Source organism: Phascolarctos cinereus, unplaced genomic scaffold (assembly GCF_003287225.1).
Source record: "Phascolarctos cinereus isolate Bilbo 61053 unplaced genomic scaffold, phaCin_HiC Scaffold_1;HRSCAF=81, whole genome shotgun sequence".
Lineage (NCBI taxonomy): Eukaryota > Metazoa > Chordata > Mammalia > Diprotodontia > Phascolarctidae > Phascolarctos > Phascolarctos cinereus.
This window is the reverse complement of record NW_027555514.1, coordinates 168393628-168414565: the sequence shown is the minus strand read 5'-3', so window position 1 is coordinate 168414565 and position 20938 is coordinate 168393628. Positions and strand designations below refer to the sequence as shown.

Genomic DNA, 20938 nt, shown 5'->3' with positions numbered 1-20938 from the left:
AAACTCCCAACAAGATTCAAAAGAGCTTAATGCTCTGAAATCAAGAACTAAGACTCTGGAAGCCTACTCACTCTCCAGCTCTCTATAAATTATATAGTATGAAAATACTGAATATCACTCAGAAAAGTTTGGAGAGAATAATAATGAGGGCGCAAGAGCAGAAAGCAACCTAATAAGCTTATAATGTAATTATAAAATTTGAGAACAGATCATTTAGCCCAACCCTCTCTTTTAACCGTAAGGAACAAGACGCTCAGAAGCATAAAAATAACTTGGCCAAAAATCAGTTACCTTAGTACCAGTTGCAAGCCTGGAAGTCAGCTGTCTTTTCTACTATAGTAAAATACTGAGCCTCTGTAAGAAGTACCAATATAGATTAGTGTATGTATGTGTACATGTCTGTATGTATGCATATATGTATATGTCTATAGACACATGTACATACGTGTTTATCTGTGCACTGTGCTGTGCATAGGCACATGCATTGTGTATAAGCGCATTGTGTACTTGTGTGTACAAACATACATACATACATATGTATACATATATACATATACATGCACACACACACACACACATATGTGTATCAGGGCTACTCTTCTTACCTGAACACTCACTATTACAGAGGAAGTGGAGGGCAGGAAAGGGCTTTGGTATGAAGGGGATTTGGGCTGGCATGGCTAGAAGCCATTACCACACTATACCTTCCTGCTGCTCTTAAATTCCTAAGGCTAACTCGCCTAGCATACCGGAATTTGTTGCCTATACCACAATCACTCCATGACTACATACACAAATCCATGACTATCTGGGTTCTCAATAGCTGTAATATATCTTTGTAAAAAAGAGACAGAACAAAAATGTTTTAATCAGTAGTTTTAGCTTCAAATTACAACGTACTATTTGACAACTGTTTTGCTATATACAATTCCTCTGAGTAAACTGTTACTGTTGCTGTTGTTCAGTTGTTTTGGTCCTGTCTGACTCTTCATGACCCTATTTGGGCTTGTTTTTGTTTTTGTTTTTTCGGCAAAGACACACTGGAGTGGTTTGCCATTCCCTTCCTTCTCCTGTTCATTTGACAGATGAGGAAACTGAGGGAAACAGAGTTAAGCGACTTTTCCAAGGTCACACAGAGAATAAGTATCTAAGGCTGGATTTGAACTCAGGTCTTCCTTCTATCCACTGTGCCACACAGCTGCCCTATCTGAGTATATAATATATATCTATGCAAAAGAAATTAATTTTTAATCAAACAAAGGAAAGATAATCAGTAGTTATATCTGTCCACACATGTATTATACAAATGTGCATATACACATATATGTCATGTATACACACAGGCATAGACATAAAAACACCTAACTCCTTAAGGAGCATAAGACTCTACTAAGTGTGGATGATTTCATATACTATTACAGATGTACCACAATACAAAAACTCAGTAGAGGACAGCTAAACAGTACAGCTGATTTATCCTAAGTATTGGGAAGAAGATAACAGCTTGGGTCATTAATCTCTTTAAAAGTTAATACAGGGGAAAGTACATATCCTGTTAAATCAACATCAGTAACTGCAAGTTTAAAAATCCAACATACTAAACTGGCTGGGAAAAGCACGCATTTATAGTCCCAGAAAAGCCATGAGAAAAATGGCTGTGTATTAGATCTTAAGAATTTTTTTTACATTGTCTTTGAGATGTTTTCTATGGCTGAAACAATCATCTTATATGGTAAATTCAAATTAGCTAAATGAGCCATCTAATCAAGTGCCTCAACATAGTTAGAATCTGGCAATTCAGAGTTGGGAGGGAAGATGGAGAGGAATAAGAGTTGTTTCTTTTTTTTCCCCCCCAAAGAAAAGAAAATGGTATTTAAAAAGCAAAAAGACCAAAATCTGCTTATTTTACAGATTTTACATTTTGAACACAACTTGAAAATCCCTCTATGGCTAAAAGAGAAAGTACTCATGTTGAAATCCAGCGCTACACTCCTCTGACAATAAAGTTTCTTTTGTTAGCCAAAAGAAAGAGAAAAAAAGAAGAAAAAAAGCCTTGAAATGAGAGAGCTAAATAAGAAAGCATTTCAAAAAACGAAATTTGATTGAAACATTCTGTACTTATATGTTAAAGGGCTGCTACCAGCTATGTTAATAGAATATTTAATTGACATTTATTTGCTGGCTGGTTATTTATGTTAACATCTTCCCTGCATAATACTTCACGGAAATCCACTCTAGAAGGGCACATAAATAAATACACTTAACTGAAAGGACCATTAACAGTACTTATAAATCTAAAGATCCATGTACATTAGAGGATCTAAAATTAATTTTGATGGGCTAACAAATTACATACTAGACCAACACATGAAGAATGTGCCAGGAAATGGGTAATTCCTTCACTGGTATTCCCAGTGTTAAAGTAAAAAGTATTGTTTTCTTTGGTTTCACAGAATATAGCTGTTACTAAATAATACTCCAAATCAGATTAAACAAAGCATATAAATTATCATTTGATCTCTATAGAGCAATAAAAAAATTAAAATAAATAAATAACTTGAGCCAGAAAAGCCATTAAATGAATTTAAACTGCCTTTGGGGATTTTTGAAGATTTTTGTTTGTTTTGATGACGTGTTCTGCACAGTTTGGTTTTCTTTACAATAGCCTTAGAAGAAATTCATCATGCAATTTTCTGAGAAATGAACAGAACAGATGCTAATAGCATGAAACAAATGTCTATTGTGGAAAAATAATTACAGATTTTTTAATGGCTATAATGTACTCTATAATCTAATGATGGGCTTTAAGAAACCATTAGTAACTATTGTGTAAATACGGTTATTAGGGGCTTTTTTAAAATTAGCATTGTTTACTCAACTATCTATAACAGCTTTGTTAGTTGATAAGAGATAATCAGAAAAATAAACAACTATGGCATTTCTTAATATGCCCGTTATTTTTCAATTCTGTGGAGTTTCTCTGAAATTATTTGCCTTTAGAAATATAGCTTGGTCGTGGGAACAGCTTTCAGAAGATGCCTGGAACAGGCTTATCAAAATGCAGGTGCACCTCGTTTTATGCACAAGTTCTGAAATTCACTTTTTTTTGTCCAGTTTAAAATGTAACAAAGGGCCTTTTAAAGTTAAGTATAATTCTTAATGCAAATAATTATCCTCTAAGTCACTAGTGCCTGAAATACAGCAGGCACTAAATAAATATTTTAAACAAAGATATATTTGACCTAATTATTCCTAAAATATCTTTGACATTAGCAAGGCAGGGTTTGGTTTGTTTTGTTTTTTAAACTTTTTTTTGTACATGTATTATAACAGTTGCCCTATGGTGCAGTATAGTGGCTATCTGAGTAGGCAGAAAGTCAAAAGATGTGAGTTCAAATTCCAACTCTACCATTTCACATTCAGTTCCAACAATGAAGGACTAAGACGAGGCAAAAATAAGAATTTTAACATAACGCACACTTGACTTTAACAATGCTAGTGTTGGGGAAAACATTATTAAAAACAGGTTGATCGGTGGGAAAATGGAATAACAGAGCACTAGTCTAGCATTCAGGAAATCTTGGGTTTAAGCAGATCCTTGACCTCTGCTAACTTGTGTTATCCTGGACATTGGCTAAGTTCCTAGTTACAATGTCATGAAAGAAATAGCCGTAATTAAGCTTTACTATGTGCCAAGTGCTGGAGAAACAAAATAGAAGAGCAAGACAGTTTCCTGATCTCAAGCAGTTCCTACTCGAATTAGGGAAGATAATACATACAACAGAGTCCAGCTACTGAAGAAACAGAAGGGCCCATTAAATCCTAAAAGTGCAGCAGAACTTTTAGAATGGTAGGTTCTGGGCATCTTAAGGATGCACTGGTCAAAAGGCAATGCCCAGAGGTCTGGCATCCTGGAGGCTCTCCATTTTATGGGAAGGACTATAGCTGGACCTATCAGCTCATCCAAGAAGTTTGAGTTGCCAAGGTGTAGGACCCTAGAAGTGTCTTATCCACCATCATTTGTCACCATCTAAGTAGAGAGGAGTTGAAATCTGAATTAGTGGATGGAGTTTTAATACTCTCAAATTATAGATCCTTCACATAATAAAGGACCTCAGGCTTTATCAGAATTTTACCATGTGTAGCTGTGAGTTTTAAAGGAGTAGGATTTAAACCATGGTATATATGTCCTGATCTATGTAATGATAATTCACTATAATTTTGTAATTTTACTGTGATTCAAATAGTACTTTCTGCCAAAGAGCTCAAAACATTTTTCTATGATCTCATTTTTCTCAGTCACCTTCTAAAAGCCAAGTAATTTAGATGACTACTGCTGTAGCTAATTAATTGACCAAAATATACTAAAACCTTATTAATTCTATACTGTAGGAAAATGAGGTGAATTTTTCGTACTGAGTTGTTACCCACAAACAGAATTCTCCACTTTTAAAATTTTTAAGCCTTTTTACAGCTTTAACCATATTTTGTCAAGTTATTAAATACCTTCTAAAGAACACAGGATTTAGGACTAGCAGGACCCTCCTACACCTTCATTTACCAGATGAGGATGAATCAGAGACCTAAAGGTCAAGTGACTTAGCCACATGAGCAGTAAGGAACAGAGCTGGAATTAAAACCCAAGTCTTTTAGTTCCAAATTGAGTTATTTCTGCCACTAAACCAAACTGCCTTCACAAGCAAATTATACTAAACATAATTTAATTTATTTTTAAATTACTTGGAGGGAGGTTTATTATTAGCATCAATCATTGTATTACACTACATATCATAGAGGGATACTCTCAAGAGCTACTGATCTATGTACAGGGTTGTCTGCCTCTAGGCTAAATTACCCCAAACCTATTGTGATATGAATTCAAGTCTCTTTTTAATTTTTTTTTCTGTCTCCTCCTTTACTGTTACCACTTGCTACCCCTGACTTTCAAACTCCTCTTACCTCCCCACCAATTCTTCTAATTTATCATGGGCTTGAAAACCATTTAAGCACATTTTTTAGGACTGAATATAAAAATAAGAGTACAAGGTATGAATTAAGTAAATAGCTATTTAGCACATAGCCAATGTGCCATCAATTTCAGCTCATTAGATTAGACTCTATTGTCATTTTTTACTGATTCAATAACATTCTGAACAATTTAAAGTATCGAATAAGTGACCTCCAATTAAATAAGTTATTGCTGTGCACTGATCTATGCCCATTTTAGCATACAGGCCCTTCTTTCTGTGGGTATGTTCTCTCTATTCCAAAGTGCCCCCCCCTTTTGCCCAAGTCTCAGAAATTACAGCTGCAAATATACCCATTTCCCTGAATAAGTAGCATAGAATAAACAAAAAAGTGTTTTAGTCAATCAGGAGGAAAGAATAAGATTTCCAATCTTTTGGCTCCAATTTCCTTGATTTAAAACTGACATATTACACCCCAGAGACACTTTTCAATTTAGTAATCGTTGACCCACCACAACAGAAGTTACAGGCCACTGAGCCTGCATCAGGTCAGCTCAAATGCCGTAAATTTTCACTACAGGCTAATAGCCCTTTTAAAATGCTTAGAGTAGATAGATACATACATACACACATATACATACATACATATACATACATACATACATACATACATACATTTTTAACTAAAAAGGATGGGAGGAATCTCTCCCTAATCAATGAATGATATACAGTCCAAGTTTCCAAAGAGTAGCATTTTAATCAATTTCCATAGCCTTTGAACAAGACAGAGATCTGGGAAAATCAATCAGGCATCAATCAATGTGCCACGTACTGTTCTAAGCTCTGGGGTTCAAAGAAAAAGCAAAAAAAAAAAATAGATCCTGCCTTCAAGGAGGTTATAGTCTAACAGGGATACAACACGGCACATAAACAGTATACACATGCACTAAATATTTTTTTAAAAGATAAAATGAGAATGTAGTATGCCCAAACCAAAAGTAACAACCTACCAAAAAAGGCAAAAATGAATTGCTGCCTAGGTAACTGACATCAATATCTATCCAATTTAACATCTGTTTCAGAAATGAGGGTGTTTTAAAAGTCCAAGTGCTTGTTCTACTGCAAATCTACATTTTGCTAACAAAAATGCAAAAAAAAAAAGCAAGACTTATGCTTTTCTGCATATTTCACAGAACCTAGAATGACATAAGGCTCATACTTCAAAGCCAATTAATGAGGGGTAATCGGTAATAGGTGAATTTTAATTTGTCAGACATTATTTACTGCAAATGTATATGTTACTATATACTGTCATTACAATGTCTCAATAAGTGTTCCTCATAGTTTCTGCAATACAAATACTAAATTCACCTTGGAGCAGCTAGGTGGCACAGTGGCTAGAGCACCAGGCTTTGAGTCAGGAAGACTCAATTTCCTGAGTTCAAATCTGGCCTCAGACACTTACCAGCTGTGTGACCCTGAGTAAGTCACTTCACCCTATTTACCTCAGTTTCCTCAACTGTAAAATGAGCTAGAGAAGGAAATGGCAAACCACCCCAGTATCTTTGCCAAGAAAAGCCCAAATCAGGTCATGGAGAGTTGGACACAACTGAAAAACAACTGAACCAAAAAAAAATAACCTTAGTAACCACTTCCCTTCTACATGATTTGATTAATACAATATGTTTGTTTATTTAAAAAAATGCAAAATTAATATTAATTACTGGACTATCTATTGCTGAAAATGTTTCTAGAACGTTTTTAACTCTCGCTTCTTGCTTTCCCATGAGTTTTAAAGTGTTAGTGTTAAAGAGCTGGCTATTTGAAACACTTCCAAATCTCTTGGTAGACCATTGGGTCATCCCAGTCACATAAATGCATTTGCTCCACAAGTCATTAGTGATAATGAACCACTTCAGTGACTCCTAGGATTAAATTTCTAGACATCTAAATGTACAAGACACGATTTCCTAACAGTGAAGTGTGCTAGACTGGTAACAAAGGGGGCCGGTGCAAACGCATCCTCTCAAAGACTGTAAACAATTCCCAGTTACACATATAAGGCTTTAAGACTTGTAAGGTATTTTCTTAACGACTGTGGCAGAGGCATTACATTATTATCTAGCAGTGGTATTACATTATCATCCCTGTTTTACAAAGGAAGAAACTGAGGCTCAAAGCAAGGTTACAGAACTAACTGCTATCACAGCCAGAATTCAAACCCAAGCCCAGGTGACTCCAAACATATCCTCTTGCCACTACATTTTATTATTGCTCTAAGGTGGAAGAAATTCTCATCTGGTGGGAATGGTTTATCTACACTCCTGCCATAAAGAAATAGGAATGATTAAGTGATCTCTCAAGAATCCTGTCCAGTCCATTATATCCCATGGGATATGCACAGCATTTGATTTTTCCAAGCTGAAGTCTACTGAAATGAATTATTATTTGAAAGTCCAGTACTAGCCCCAAAAGCATCCAACAGCCATTCAACAAACATCTATCTAACAACGGGCCAGGCACAAGGGACATAAAGTCAAATGCGGAAACTGTTCCTGCCCCTAAAGGGGGCTTGTATTCATAGAAAACAGCATAGATACTGATAGGTAAATAAAAAATACATTAAAAGTCATTGAGGAGAGGAAACAAATTAGTAGAAGCAGAGCTGAACCTTAAAAGGAGGTAAGGACGCCAAGGAACAGACGAAGAAAAGCACTCCAGGGGAAGCGGTGGGGGAAGGGGATAACTTGCAAAGAGGTAAGAGATGGAACATTATGTCGAGGGAATGTGAAGAAGGCCAATTTGGCTAGAGAGTTCTGTGAAGGGGGAGGAATAGCAAATCAGTCTAGATGGGGAGTCTGGAGCCAAGTTGTGCAGGGTTTGATATGCCAAACAGAGGAATTTGCATTTTTACCTAGAGGCAACTGGCATCCACTAAATCGCACTGAGAGACCTGGTCGGACATGCACTTTAGGAACATCACTTTGGCAACTGGATGGATGATAGATTAGAGAAGGGAGACACTGGAGGCAGGGAACTAATTAGGAGGCTACTGCGACAGCCCAGGGAAGAGATGAGTGCCTGAACTAGGATGGGAGCTGAATGGAAAGAAGGGGACAGATGTGAGGGACACTGTGAAGGTAATGTTGGCAACTGATTGGATGCTATTAAAACTAACAAGTAGAAGGAACACAAAAGAAATCTAAAAGGACCTTTGGAAGCAAAACCAGAAGAATGGAGCACACATTCCAACACGAGGAAAAAGAATGAGACTCAATGGACATAAGGAATCCAGATGGGGCCTTGAAAGCAGTGATTAGAAAAATCTTTCTATGTTAGGTACTAAAATTAATTAATTAAATATAAATAGTTACAAAGCAAATTGTTAGTTGTGCTGACGCTCACTTGTTGAGTTCGAATAAAACATTCAGTTTTTATTAAAGGCTTCTGAGGAACAGGAATACCTATAAAGAGTATACATCCGTATTTTATTCCACAGAGACTGTCCCCGGCTCAAAATAGGCTCAAAGCCTATTTACCCACTTACACTTTCATTTAAAAAGGCTTGGTTATCTAGTACCAGCACAAAGACAGTACTGAAAAGTAACATCTAACGGCTTCCCAACGGGAGAATTAAGGAAAAAAATCCAAAAAGCAAACTCAGGCCCCAGGCATACTTCATAATGAAGGCACATAAGCAACTATCTTATTCAAATCCTTAATAAATATTTGTATACCAGAAGGGTATATACTAGATGAATTATTTGTAAGTAACCCCTAATAGACCTGTGTTCTTGGAAAACATTAAACAGCTAAGGAAATAACACCAGCCTAAGCAGCCAGCTTCTAAAAGAAATAACAGTCCTACTGAGACTCAGGTGTTAAAGCTCAAGGGAAAAAAAAAAGAATCATCATTTTGTGATTATGTTTCAAAGAAATTCGCCTTATATTTATGCTGTTTTTTAACTTCAAATCTATCTCCCATTTTTTTGTCACTTAGCTGTTTCAGTCCTATCTAACTCTTCCTGACCCCATTTGGGGTTTTCTTGGCAAAAACACTAGTAGTGGTTTGCCATTTCCTACTCCAACTCATTTTTTAACAGATAAGGAAACTGAGGCAAATAGGGTTAAATGACTTGCCTAGGATCATATAGCCAGTAAATGTCTGAGGCCACATTTGAACTCAGGCCTTCCTGAATTTCTAGACCTGGCGCTGTATTCACTGCACCACCTCGCTGCCCTCATCTCCCACTCCCCCTGCCCCTCAAAAAACCAAAAGCACTAAGAAATAACTTTTCTATCCAATATCAAAGTCACTAAACTGATCATATCTTTTGACTCAATGATCCTATTAAGGAGGTCAAGAATAAAAAGAAATAATAATGAAAATGATAAAACAAAAATATAATAAAAGCTAACATTTATATGGCACATTAAGGTTTACAGGGCGCTTTACAAATATTGCCTCATTTGACCCCCACAATAACCCAGCGAGGTAGGTGCTATTATGATCCCCATTTTACATATGAGGAAAACTGAGGCTAAGCAAGGTTCAGTGACCTGCCAGAGTCATACAGTTATTAAGTGTCTGGGGCCAAATTTAAACTCAGATATTCCTAACTCCAGATTCAGCACTTCATCCACTGCACACTGTATGGCTTCATAAATAAACAAGTACAATAATGGAGATGAAAAACATTAAAAGGTAGCTATCAGCAGATTAAAGACAAGGACCAATACTGACTCCAGAGCAAAGGTGATGAAACATATTTCCAGCAGTGAAGCAGGAACAATACTAGTTTCAGAGCCAGAGGAGCCTGGTTCAAATACCACCTCTGCCCTATACTACCTATGACCTTAAGTCACTTACTACTCTTTCAGCCTCAGTTCATTCATCTCTAAAACAAGGTTGGACTAAATGACCTCTAAGGTCCTTTGCAGCTCTCAATCCATGGTCCTATGATTTTTCTGACAGAGAGAGAGAGAGAGAAAGAAAGAGAAAGAGAAAGAGAGAGAGAGAGAGAGAGAGAGAGAGAGAGAGAGAGAGAGAGAGACAGAGACAGAGACAGAGACAGACAGAGAGAGAGAGAGAGACAGAGAGAGAGAGAGAGAGAGACAGAGAGAGAGACAGAGAGAGAGAGAGAGACAGAGAGAGAGAGACAGAGAGAGAGAGAGAGAGACAGAGAGAGAGATGGGAGGGGTATACTATATCAACTGTAACTGCTATTGCATTTAAGGTTTGATTAATTGGTTTTCTCTGTGACGGGGGTGTGGGGAGCACTTTGAATATCAGGAAATGTCTGTGGCTTTTTTTTTAAAGGCACCAAACAACACTTAACAAAATAAAGGTACACATGAGTATGTTCACATAGTTCTTAGCAGACCTCTCAGGTTTCCGCCCAAGCTTTGTGTTAATATCATAATATTCTAAGACCCGTCTACTCGAATTATTGTCTGTCAATAACGTTAAGACAAAAACTACCATGGCAATTACAAGTGTACACAGTACTCTCCTCTTTTAGTGCCTATAATACATCCCAGAGAAGGCATTAAGATAATGCCAGAGGAGAGTCTAGTCTGTTGGCTCAGCTGTAAGACAGAAATCCATACCAAATCCAGCTGTCAATCACAACACCCGAGCTCCTGCTTCATGGAGCACAAAATGAATGTTTGCATTCAAGCTTTAATATGGTTTTAAAGGCAACCTACTTACAAACAGAGGTCACTGCTATGACATTCTGAATCCCCTCCCCACCACAGACAGACCGTGATCCATGTCTGCCCACTGAACCATTCCCACCCTACTTGTAAGAACCAAAGGAGAGTAGATTTAGGGCTGGAAAAGCCTTTAGATGTCACCTACTCCAACCCCCTCCTTTTACTGATGAGGAAACTGATACCCCAGAGAAATAATTTGCCCAAAATTACCCAAATAGGAAGTAGGTGGCTGAGCAGGAATTTGATCCTAGGGCCCCAACTCTAAATCCAGCACTACTCCCACTGTCTCATGTCACCCCCACCTGTCTTTCCATTTCTTATAAGAAGAGTCAAAGGACCAGCTCCTTGCCTAGTTGCAATAAAAACAAAAGTATGGAATTTTTCAGTTGAAAAGAACATCAGAGATCATCTCTCCAAGCCTACAATGGTTAAATGGTTTGCCTAAGGTCATACTGCTGACTGATGCAAAAACCCTTCCATAATTTTCACTGACATCTATACAAATTCCAAACATCTTGCAGATGTTACTGACACATTTTTAAATGTCTGATCAATGTTGAAGCAACTAACAGAATAATTACTTTGAGTCTCCTACATACTGTATTCCTGCTAACATACGATTTCTGATGTTAGCTTCTTTGCCAACAGAATACCATTGTCACCGTCCATAGAGTGCCCCTCATAACTTCTGCCCCACTTGCAGGACATGAGCCCTGCTCTATTTTGTATCTCTAACTTGGCTTTTTTCCTCTTGTAAGAAGGCTGCTTTCTACTTATCTCCCTACTACACTGTTCCCTGGTCTAGGCAGCCCACTTCAGTTTTTAAAGGCCAGTTAGATCTCTCCCACTTTCCACAAAAGTCCATATCATCCAGGCCGACTCGTGAAGTAGTAATAACTGCTCACTAATCTCAGTGGTCCAACTGACGAACAGTCACAGACAACTGCTGGCATCTTCCTTGTTTCCACAAATGCAATAAAATGACAGTCAGGCAAAATCAGTCCCAGGAACTTAGTACCAATCTAGAATGGGAATGAAGGCTAACTTCAATATTTCTTCCTATCCCGTCATAAACATCTCTTTATTCAAATAAGTTATATTTTCCCACATACTTAACATGTGTACCTGTTATTTCCCCCAGTGGAACGTAAGTTCCTAAAAGGCAGGTACCATTTCATTTCTGTGTTGGAATCTCGAGTACCTAGCACAGTGTCTGGCATATAACAAGCCATAAATAAATGCCTGTTGATTGCCTGATTACATGCAGATTTTCTGATTCCAATAATGTTGCTTCTCCTTAGAATAGGAAACAAAAAGTCACTACGCTGAGAGCTAAGCATCTAATTTAAATTATAGAAATAATGAGGATAATTAAATTGGCGATCTGATTTTGAACGTTCAAGGAGACCGTTTCTTTAATTGTGACCATGGAAAGTAGCCACAAAACCTTCTTGGTTCATGAAACAAGGGATTCCACTTAGATGTGCACTGTCCTATAAGACACGCACAGACGCACCTCAACAGTTATAAGACCTCTCATAAAGGATGTCAAAATGCACCTGCCAAAGCGAGACAGTTCCTTGCCCACAGATATTACTCTATGAGGTAATGTCACTATCTCTCAATAAATAACAATGAAACAGTCAACGGATCAAATGATTTCCTTACATTATCACCATAAACAATAATTATTTGGCAGTTGCCCTTTCCAAGCACTGTATGTGCTGATGAATAAATCAGGCATTATTGATTTGTTAAGCCAAAATGTTTTACATTTCACTCCTCTTATATAAGCCATAATCTTCTACTGAAGTAATGTGGTATTTTTTCCTTAATACTTTTAATATGAAAGATTAGCACCAATTAGTACTATCTAACTTATAAACAAGAACATGGCTCTTTGCATAGGCAATCTGTGACTGAAACCTGGGCCTCTCAAAACAGATCCTTATTAATGGAGTTCTCTGACGGCTGATGAAATCAAATCTTAATGACAGATAGTTGAGCTGCCGCCATGCTGTTTGCCTCCTCGTAACACTTAATGGAATAACTGCTGCTCCCATTAATTCACAGATAAAATTAATTTAAAAGAGCAATGAAGGAAAATATGGCAATGTGAAGAGCTCAGAGTGCTTTGTAAAACTGTCATCTAAAATAATAAAATTCCTCTCACAACAAAAATGACTTGAGAAAAGTATAATGACCCTGCAGATAATCTCAGAATGCCACTCAGTGTATCTATTGCAGAGGCCCTCGACTTTCAAAAAAAGGAAGTCATTTATCACAGTGCCTCACACACAGCAGGCATTTAATAAATGTGTATTCTCTTCCCTTCCCCCTCCCAAGACCTCTCACTGTCTGGCCTACGAAAGTGATGACACCACCCAAACATGGAAGCAGTCTCATCCCCGTAGGCATTCTCAACCCAACTCTGTAGCTATGATTGTCACCTCACTGACCTGACTGCTCCAAAATCACAGTATTGAGAAATTCTATTTGTTCTCTCTGTTTACATGAAACATGTGGACTTCGGTTTCCATAACTGTCTCTATTTAGTGGCCAAAATCATCCTAATACAGTGGTTTTTTATGCATCAATTTAAAATTTACAGTCGCCAGCGGCACCACTTGACTTTTGAGCTCCACACTGAATCCTTGGACTAGGTTTCAACGGACCAACATTTTGGTCCCAACTCCATCATGGAATCACCAATTAAATGTAGTACAGGTTGACAATCTCTCTTTGCTTCATGGTACACATGTGAAATTGGGAGAAAACCTTGTAGTCTTTAGTTGTTTCAAAAGAGGCATATTATAGATGATTACAGGGAAGGGGACTTTTCATTCCATCCTCCTTTTTTATAGATAAGGAAACTGAAGATCAAAGGAGTGACCTGTCCAAGGACATACACTTTGCGAGTGCCAGAAATGGAACCAAAATCTACTTCTCCTGACTCCGAGGTCCAAGGCTCTTTCCACTATAATACACTACTAATAAAAGAATGTCTAGATTATCTTCTAGCAACTCAAACCAGAACACATCATGCATTTTCATTGTTCAGGTTAAAATTTAGTATGTTACCTTCCAAATTTAGCCATACCTAACCTAAAATAGTCACAAGCTTCAACTACACAGTTTAAAGGGTCTATAGTTGCCTCTCCAAGGCTCAAAAATCCAAAAACAAGGATCCTGGATCAAAAGGAGATTCTATTCTGTTCCCCTGAAGAACAGCAGCTTCTGGCTACAAAGCAATAATTATTCTGTACTACAGCAATCAATAAAACCTCTTGCCCCATGACCTTGGTTATTTCCTGACTTTGTTCTCTGTGCTGTAGATTTCTAAGCCATATTGATTATTAGCTAAATTTTTAAAGTGTTTTTTTAAAAAGAAAATAAAAGAGAAACATCCTCAAATAAATATAATTTAATATTGTTAAGATAATAAACCTTTCAACTCTATTAGTGTTGTTACTAGGTACCATTTTTTTCCTCAGTTTCTTTTTTTTTAAGGTTCCCTTTTTATAAGATTTTTCTGTTTTTCATTTTGAATTTGTCATATTTAGGCTATCTGGGTATTGTTTAACAGTACAAATCAGTAGGTTATAAATGTGAGAGTGTTTCTGAAACTGTGACTGCTGACACATTTCATCCATGTGAGAAAAGAGAATTGATTAATAAACATACTCTTTTCAAGGAATGCTAGGGATTCTTCAGTAAATGAACCCATCAGCTCCCACAGGGTACTGGTGCTATTCACAATAAAAAATTCATTCTAAGGTAGGGCTAATCTGGATCCCTCCCCAGGGGATTTAGTAATCAACTAGCAAAAGGACATCATTATAAATAACTCATATACAAGGCAGCTTCACAGCAAAACAATGTGGCTCCGTGAACAAAAGTCACCTATCCACTCTACTGACTGGGAGTCAGGAAGGCTTGAGTTCAAATCTAGCCTCACTTAATAGCTATATGATTCTGGGCAAGTCATTTGCCTCAGTTTCCTCATCTGTAAAAATGGAGATAAAAGTAGTACCTACCACCTAAGATGGCTGTAAGGATAAAATGAGGTGATATTTGTAAAACACTTTACAAACCTTACAGCATTATAATTAATATTATTATTATTACCTGGGAAATATTTTTAATATTCTACTATTAAGCTAGTTCGTATCAGTGAAGTTTGAGGAATTTTATAGAAGAGAAGATAGTCCAGAAGCAATCAGAAACAAGAGTGCAAAAAATAACAGGATAAAAATTGCATATACTTGGGGGGAAAAAAAGCAAACTTTTATAAGAGATCTGAAATTGCATGCGTTAACTTCTATTGCTCTACAGCATATATGGAAAGTCTCATTTTGGCAAAGTTTATGTATTTCAGAATTTTTAAATGGAAAAAATTCAATAAAGAAAAAGTTTTTGAGGAATTTATAGTACATACCAAGAAGAAAATCATCTCCAAATATTTGGGTATTTCTTCTAATATCCCAAAGAGATACCACAGACAAACAGCATGACATAGCGGATGATTTGCAGGACTTAAGAGTCAGGAAGACTTGCCCAAACCCTACCTCCAACACTAATTGTGTGACTAAAAGACAAGCCCCTTCATCTCCCTGAAAAAGCCTCAGTTTACTTCTCTGAAAAATGGGGATAATACTACCTACCTCACAGGCTTGAAAGCTCAATGTAAAAAAAAAGGTAGTGCATCAATTGTTGCTGCTGTTCTGGATTTGGGGGAGTCCAAATCTGTGATTTTATCAATGTGAGGAACTCTTTGTGTCAAATCTCCCCCCCCCAAAACAGTAACTAATTGTTAACTTACAGTCTTAAAGAGTCATCTCTGACATTGGGAAGGTGAGTGATTTTCTCATAATCATACTATTATGTGTCAGAACCATAGCTTGAACCCAGGTCTTCTTGACTTTAAGATAGACCTTCTTCTACTCATGATACTATACTGTCTCTTGTCTATGACTATTATGCTACAATACTATTAATGTTGTTTGTTTGAAGTGGTTCCTAAAAATGTTATAAATTTGGCCTGGATCTTGGTGTATGGAACAAGTGTTTCCAAATAGTTACGCTGTTCAACCTAAAACATCATGTCCCATCCTCTACGATACACCCAGATCGTAGATTTAGAGCTTGAAAGGATCTTGGGGATATCTATTCCAAACCTCACTTTTTACAACTCACTCAATTTATGTAGGGGCCTATGTATCACTCACTCTACTAGATTCTATGAGCCCAAAGGGTTTAGTGGACTGCCCCAAATCACAGAGATAGGAAGTAGAGAAGCCAGGATTCAAACCCAGGGTTAACTGACTCCAAATCCAGAATTGTTTATCAGGCCAATTCTCATACTGCTTGTTTATTAAGGTCTAGAGAAAATATAAAAGCTAAGTTACAACTGGAACCTGACCCCAAAACAGCTAATAAAGGTTTTTGCCTGAAAAAACTCCCTCAAAACAATAAAACCAAGTATTTTATAAGTAACAATGAAATTTTTTAACAGCAATCAATCAAATAGGGGAGATGGAGGGAAAAAGGATAGAAAAACTGCAAATAATTAACCTAGTACCAATCACAAGAGAACAGGAGCAGTGCGTTCTCTCTCTCTCTCTCCACCCCCTTCCTCTTTCTCTTCCTCTCTCCCTTGTGCCATGTATCAGTCTCTCTCTCCCCCTCCTTCCCTGTCTCCATTCATCCGTGTTTCCGTTTCTCTCACTCTCATTCTCTCCCCTTCCCTCCACCTCTCCCTGTCTGCATCCATCTCTGTCTCTGTGACTCTGACATTCCTCTCCCCCTCCTTCTGTGTGTGTGTGTCCTTCTTTACCCCCTTCCTGATTGGGGGGTGCCAAACTTAGTGAGGGTACCCACTTGACTACAGCCCTACTCAGACCTCCCAAACTCAAATGATTCACCAGCCTCCATCTCCTCAGTAGCAGGGGCTGCAGACATAGGTCACCAACTTCAGTTCAAGGTTTATTTTCCTGAAAAAGCCTTTACTGCTGCTGTGTCAATGTTGCTTTAAACTTCTTTAGAAGATGAAATGTTCTGGGTTTCTGCAGCTCAGTTGGTCAGAACATGTTGTCAATGGTCAAGGTCATTGAGTTGATCTTCATACAGACCAGCTGTGTGCACAGTAACATACTGTAACCCCAACATAAGCCTGCTTTTTCATCAGTGTACTGAACTACCATAAGAAGGACCAGGCAGGAAAGCATAAATATCCCAATAAAGACCCACCCCACAAAAAAAAAAAGCCTTACTTCCAATGGATCAGGCATCTTAAAAGACCAGTAAGTTTCATGGCTTGGAAAACTAAAGTGATTTACAACACATTGTGTAAAGCCAATTTGCCATTTAACTCTAAAACATCACAACTTCTTAACACCAACAGGTTAATCTAAAACACTTACATTTTGAAGGTAAGTCCTACATTAAATAAGTACAGGGGAAGAGCTGTATTTTCAATACAGTTGAATCTGCTGTACAGAAAGCACAGACGTAGAATGTGGCCCCAAAATCATGAGATCTGAGGCAGAAGCTTTCTCATTTCAACAGCAAAAGAGAGCAATTTCCTAAATTCTACTTGTAGCATTCAGCCTAATCCAGTTTTAGAGTGACCTTAGGGATAGAAATTTCACAAGCTCCCTTGAGAGTGATGTAATTTTTCCACATCTGTTTGGTTTTCTCAATGCTTCACACTACAACCGTCTCTTGACAACCAGGCAGATTAAAGCTTATTAGAGGAAGGCTATTTAAGATGCTCAAAGGTAGTGTTCAAAATGTCAGCTACCCAAAGTAAAAGAAAAAATGATGTCATCAATCACTAAAGAGAAAACCAGACTCTCTCTTTGGCATTTTCCCTTCAGCTTTCCTTCCCCCATCACTGTCAAAACAAACAAACAAACACAAAAAAAATCCCAAAACAATTTTAGCTTTGTGCTCAAACACCTTATCTGTTAAAGGCCATGGATGACAAAGCTGTCAGATCAGACTCTGACATCAAAAAATGGATTCTTTGTCCACCCCTTGCCCCTGCTAAGAAAACAAAAGACAAAAAAAAAAACCCTAACCCCACTCCTCAGATAACAAAATAAAGGACTAGCTCCAAAAAATATTACAGGGGTGTTTTACTATTAACAGTTTTTTAGGATTCCAATTCAATATCTATGATTTCCTTTCCACTCCTGTGGCAACCTCAAACATGAGGATAAAGAAGCAAGAAAGTCTTCAAAATGGAGAACAGATGAGTAGAACTTACCATCTGGTGGCATCAACACCTTGTTGTTCTGCGTACACCATCCCACCGGATGAAGATCAGCCGTCATCACGTCACACCAGAAATCGGCCTTTCGATCCTCTCCGTAACCACAGTAGCGCAGCAGCAGGAGCTGTCCACATGTGGTTATGATGGTAGCCACCCAATATGTGTCTGGATTGTTCTTGTTAGCTACTTCTAGCTTCATCCCAGGCTGGAAGCTGCTCTGAAGGCTGATTTCCACCTTACAGAATCAGAAACACATTGCAATGATTATAACATGCAATGTAGGGAGAGGTGATATACATAGCTAATATGGATCGATAATGATGCAAAGGCCTACCCAACTGTGCCCTGATTAAACAAATAAGGAAGGGAACTGTTGCTGAAAATTATGCACAATATTAATATTATTATTCTAAAACCTCAGCAGACACATGTTTTTAAACTCAGCAATCTACCAACATGTTTGCTAACCCAAAAAAAACACACCAAGCTTGGTCTAAATTTCACAATGTCTCACTGATGATGTATCAAAAGACATCAGCATCCACCCAATGCATGAATACCTATGTGGAAACCACTATTTGTCCTATGGAGAATGCATGGAAGAAGAAATGTTCTCAGCCCTCAAGAAGCTCACAATCTAGTAGAATACAAACATCCATGGCCTGAAAGATAATGCCAGGGCATCTCTAACTGGACCATGGGCTGATTTAATTTTCTCAATTACAGCAATTAATCAAAACTAACAAAGCACAGAGAAGGCTGTGATTTGTGTCAGTGAACAGCACACCCACACCAATGAAATCATGGATCACTGAAGTATAGAAGTATAACTGATTATACCACATACTGGTGGCCTGCAGCTGTGGTGACCCTGGACAAGTCATTTAACCTCTGCCTCAGTCTCTTCACCTGTAAAATGGGGATAATAGTAGCACCTATCTCTCCCTGGGTTGTTATGAGGAACAAATTAAATATCTGCAAGGTGCATGCATGGCACATGGTAGGTGCGTAATAAAAGCTTGGTTCTTTCCTTCTATACGCAGGTATGAAAAACATCTACGAAAAGCAGTTCTGACACTTGGCTCTTTTAGCACTGTCAGGCCGTGCCTAATTCTTAACGCTCTGAGGTTTCTCGAGTGGCTAGTCATTCTAAGCACTAAAGGTCCACCCCTGAAAGGTGGAGGTAAAAGAATCCTTCACATTAGAGAAGATGGAAGTAAAGAGTTTGAATAAAGGGAACTCTGCATCCACCTTCCTAGTGGAACATTCCACTTCCAATAGAGCTGCCAAGCTGGGCGATTCAGCACAAGCACTAAAGGAGGGAAATTACAAGGCAGTATCTTTATTTCAGTACATGAGTCTCAGATCAATTTTTGCCCTAAACATTTGGGAAAGTTGCCCCAGAAAAAAATGTGTTCCTCAGACAAATTCCTATTACCTACAAAGCAATGTTTATAGTTATAAATTTACAGTGAAAAGCACATATCCTGAAGCTTAACTTCCTCTATAATGCTGCTAAATACAATTTCCTTATTTTAGTAATAATCCAATTAAGAAAAGGATTGTGCTTTCTTTGGATGCTTGTCCACTGGTGAATATGTCATCTGTACTCTATGGAGAAACAATATTAATGATAAGGACTGTTTTCTTTGGCTCAGATTCAACAAATTTTATATAAATTCATAGTGACTTATAACTGAGTACTTCTAACCACACAAGAATCTCCTGCTTTGACCGCTGAACCTCAGCCACTATGCTTAAAGTTAAAAGCTACTAGGATCTCAAGTTGGAAAATATTAACAAATATATTCAGACTAAAAGTAAACACCCTGATGGAAAGAATAGGTACAAGTATATAGAAATAGAAAAGAGAACAGGAAAAATAAAGCTTTCCATTTCAAAGTCATCACATGAGACTTCTTACATAGTCGAGAAAAAGTGACTCCATGACCCCAAACCACCCAACTACCATCCCCACTAGATGGAAGAGCCAATAAACCCTGTTCTTTAAAATGAACTATACAAAATTCTTTAAATCCAATCTACAGGCTTTCTTTCAAACCTCTCCCAACAAGTACTCAAAGGATGTGAACAGTTTTCAAAGAAATTGTAAACCATCAACAACCATATTTTTAAAGGCTTCACATTAGCATTAGGACAAATACAAATCAAAACCACTCTCCTCACACCCTCCCAAACTGGCAAAAGATAACAAAAGGCAAAAACAGTTAATGTTTTGGGAACTTCAAAGAGACAGGCACTCTAACACATTGTTGGGGCAGTTGTAGATTCATCTATGCGACTACTCTGGAAAACGATTTGGAACTTTGCAAGAAAAGTAATTAAACTGTTCATACTCTTTGACTCAAATATCCCAACACTGGCTATATCCCCAAAGAGGTCAGTAAGAAAAAAACAAAACAAAAAAAGGCCCCATATATGTGTATACAGTCACAGCAGCATTTTTAGTAGAAGCCAAAAACCGGAAGTCAAGGAGGTACCCAACAACTGGGGAATGGCAGAATAAACTGTGGTAGATTAATTCAATAAAATAATACTGCACCATAATCAAGCAATCAATAAACATTTATTAAGCAGCTACTGTGTGCCAGGCACTGTGCTAAGTGCTAGAGATACAAAAAGGCAAAAGACAGTCCCTGCCTTCAAGGAATTTACAATCTAAGAATTATAATAAGAAGGTAAATGTTAGAAAACTGGAGAAGTATGGGGAGATTTATGTAAGTTGCTGCAGACAAGTGAGCAGAATCCAGAGAACAATATATAAAGTGACAACAGAAACCAAAAGACAGCTAAAACAAGGATGAGACTCTCCTATTGTAATGATCGGTCTTGGTCCCAGGAAACAGGAAACCCACCTTCTTCCTTTCAGTAGGGAGGCTAGGGCCCCTCAGCTGCAGAATTTTACCTAATGCTTATTTTTGTACAAGGGATGAGGAGTATTCAGAAACAACTGTGA

General features: G+C 37.7%; 1 protein-coding gene across 2 annotated transcripts in view; it reads right to left on the bottom strand.

Annotated features, from left to right (window-relative positions):
• SFMBT2 (Scm like with four mbt domains 2) overlaps positions 1-20938 on the bottom strand; it is a 302167-nt gene that overhangs the window by 222206 nt on the left and 59023 nt on the right. For both annotated transcript variants that reach the window (XM_020965056.2, XM_020965057.2), the window contains exon 4: positions 17956-18196. In XM_020965056.2, coding sequence (XP_020820715.1) covers positions 17956-18196 — 241 coding nt within the window. The remainder of the gene's footprint in view (positions 1-17955; positions 18197-20938) is intronic.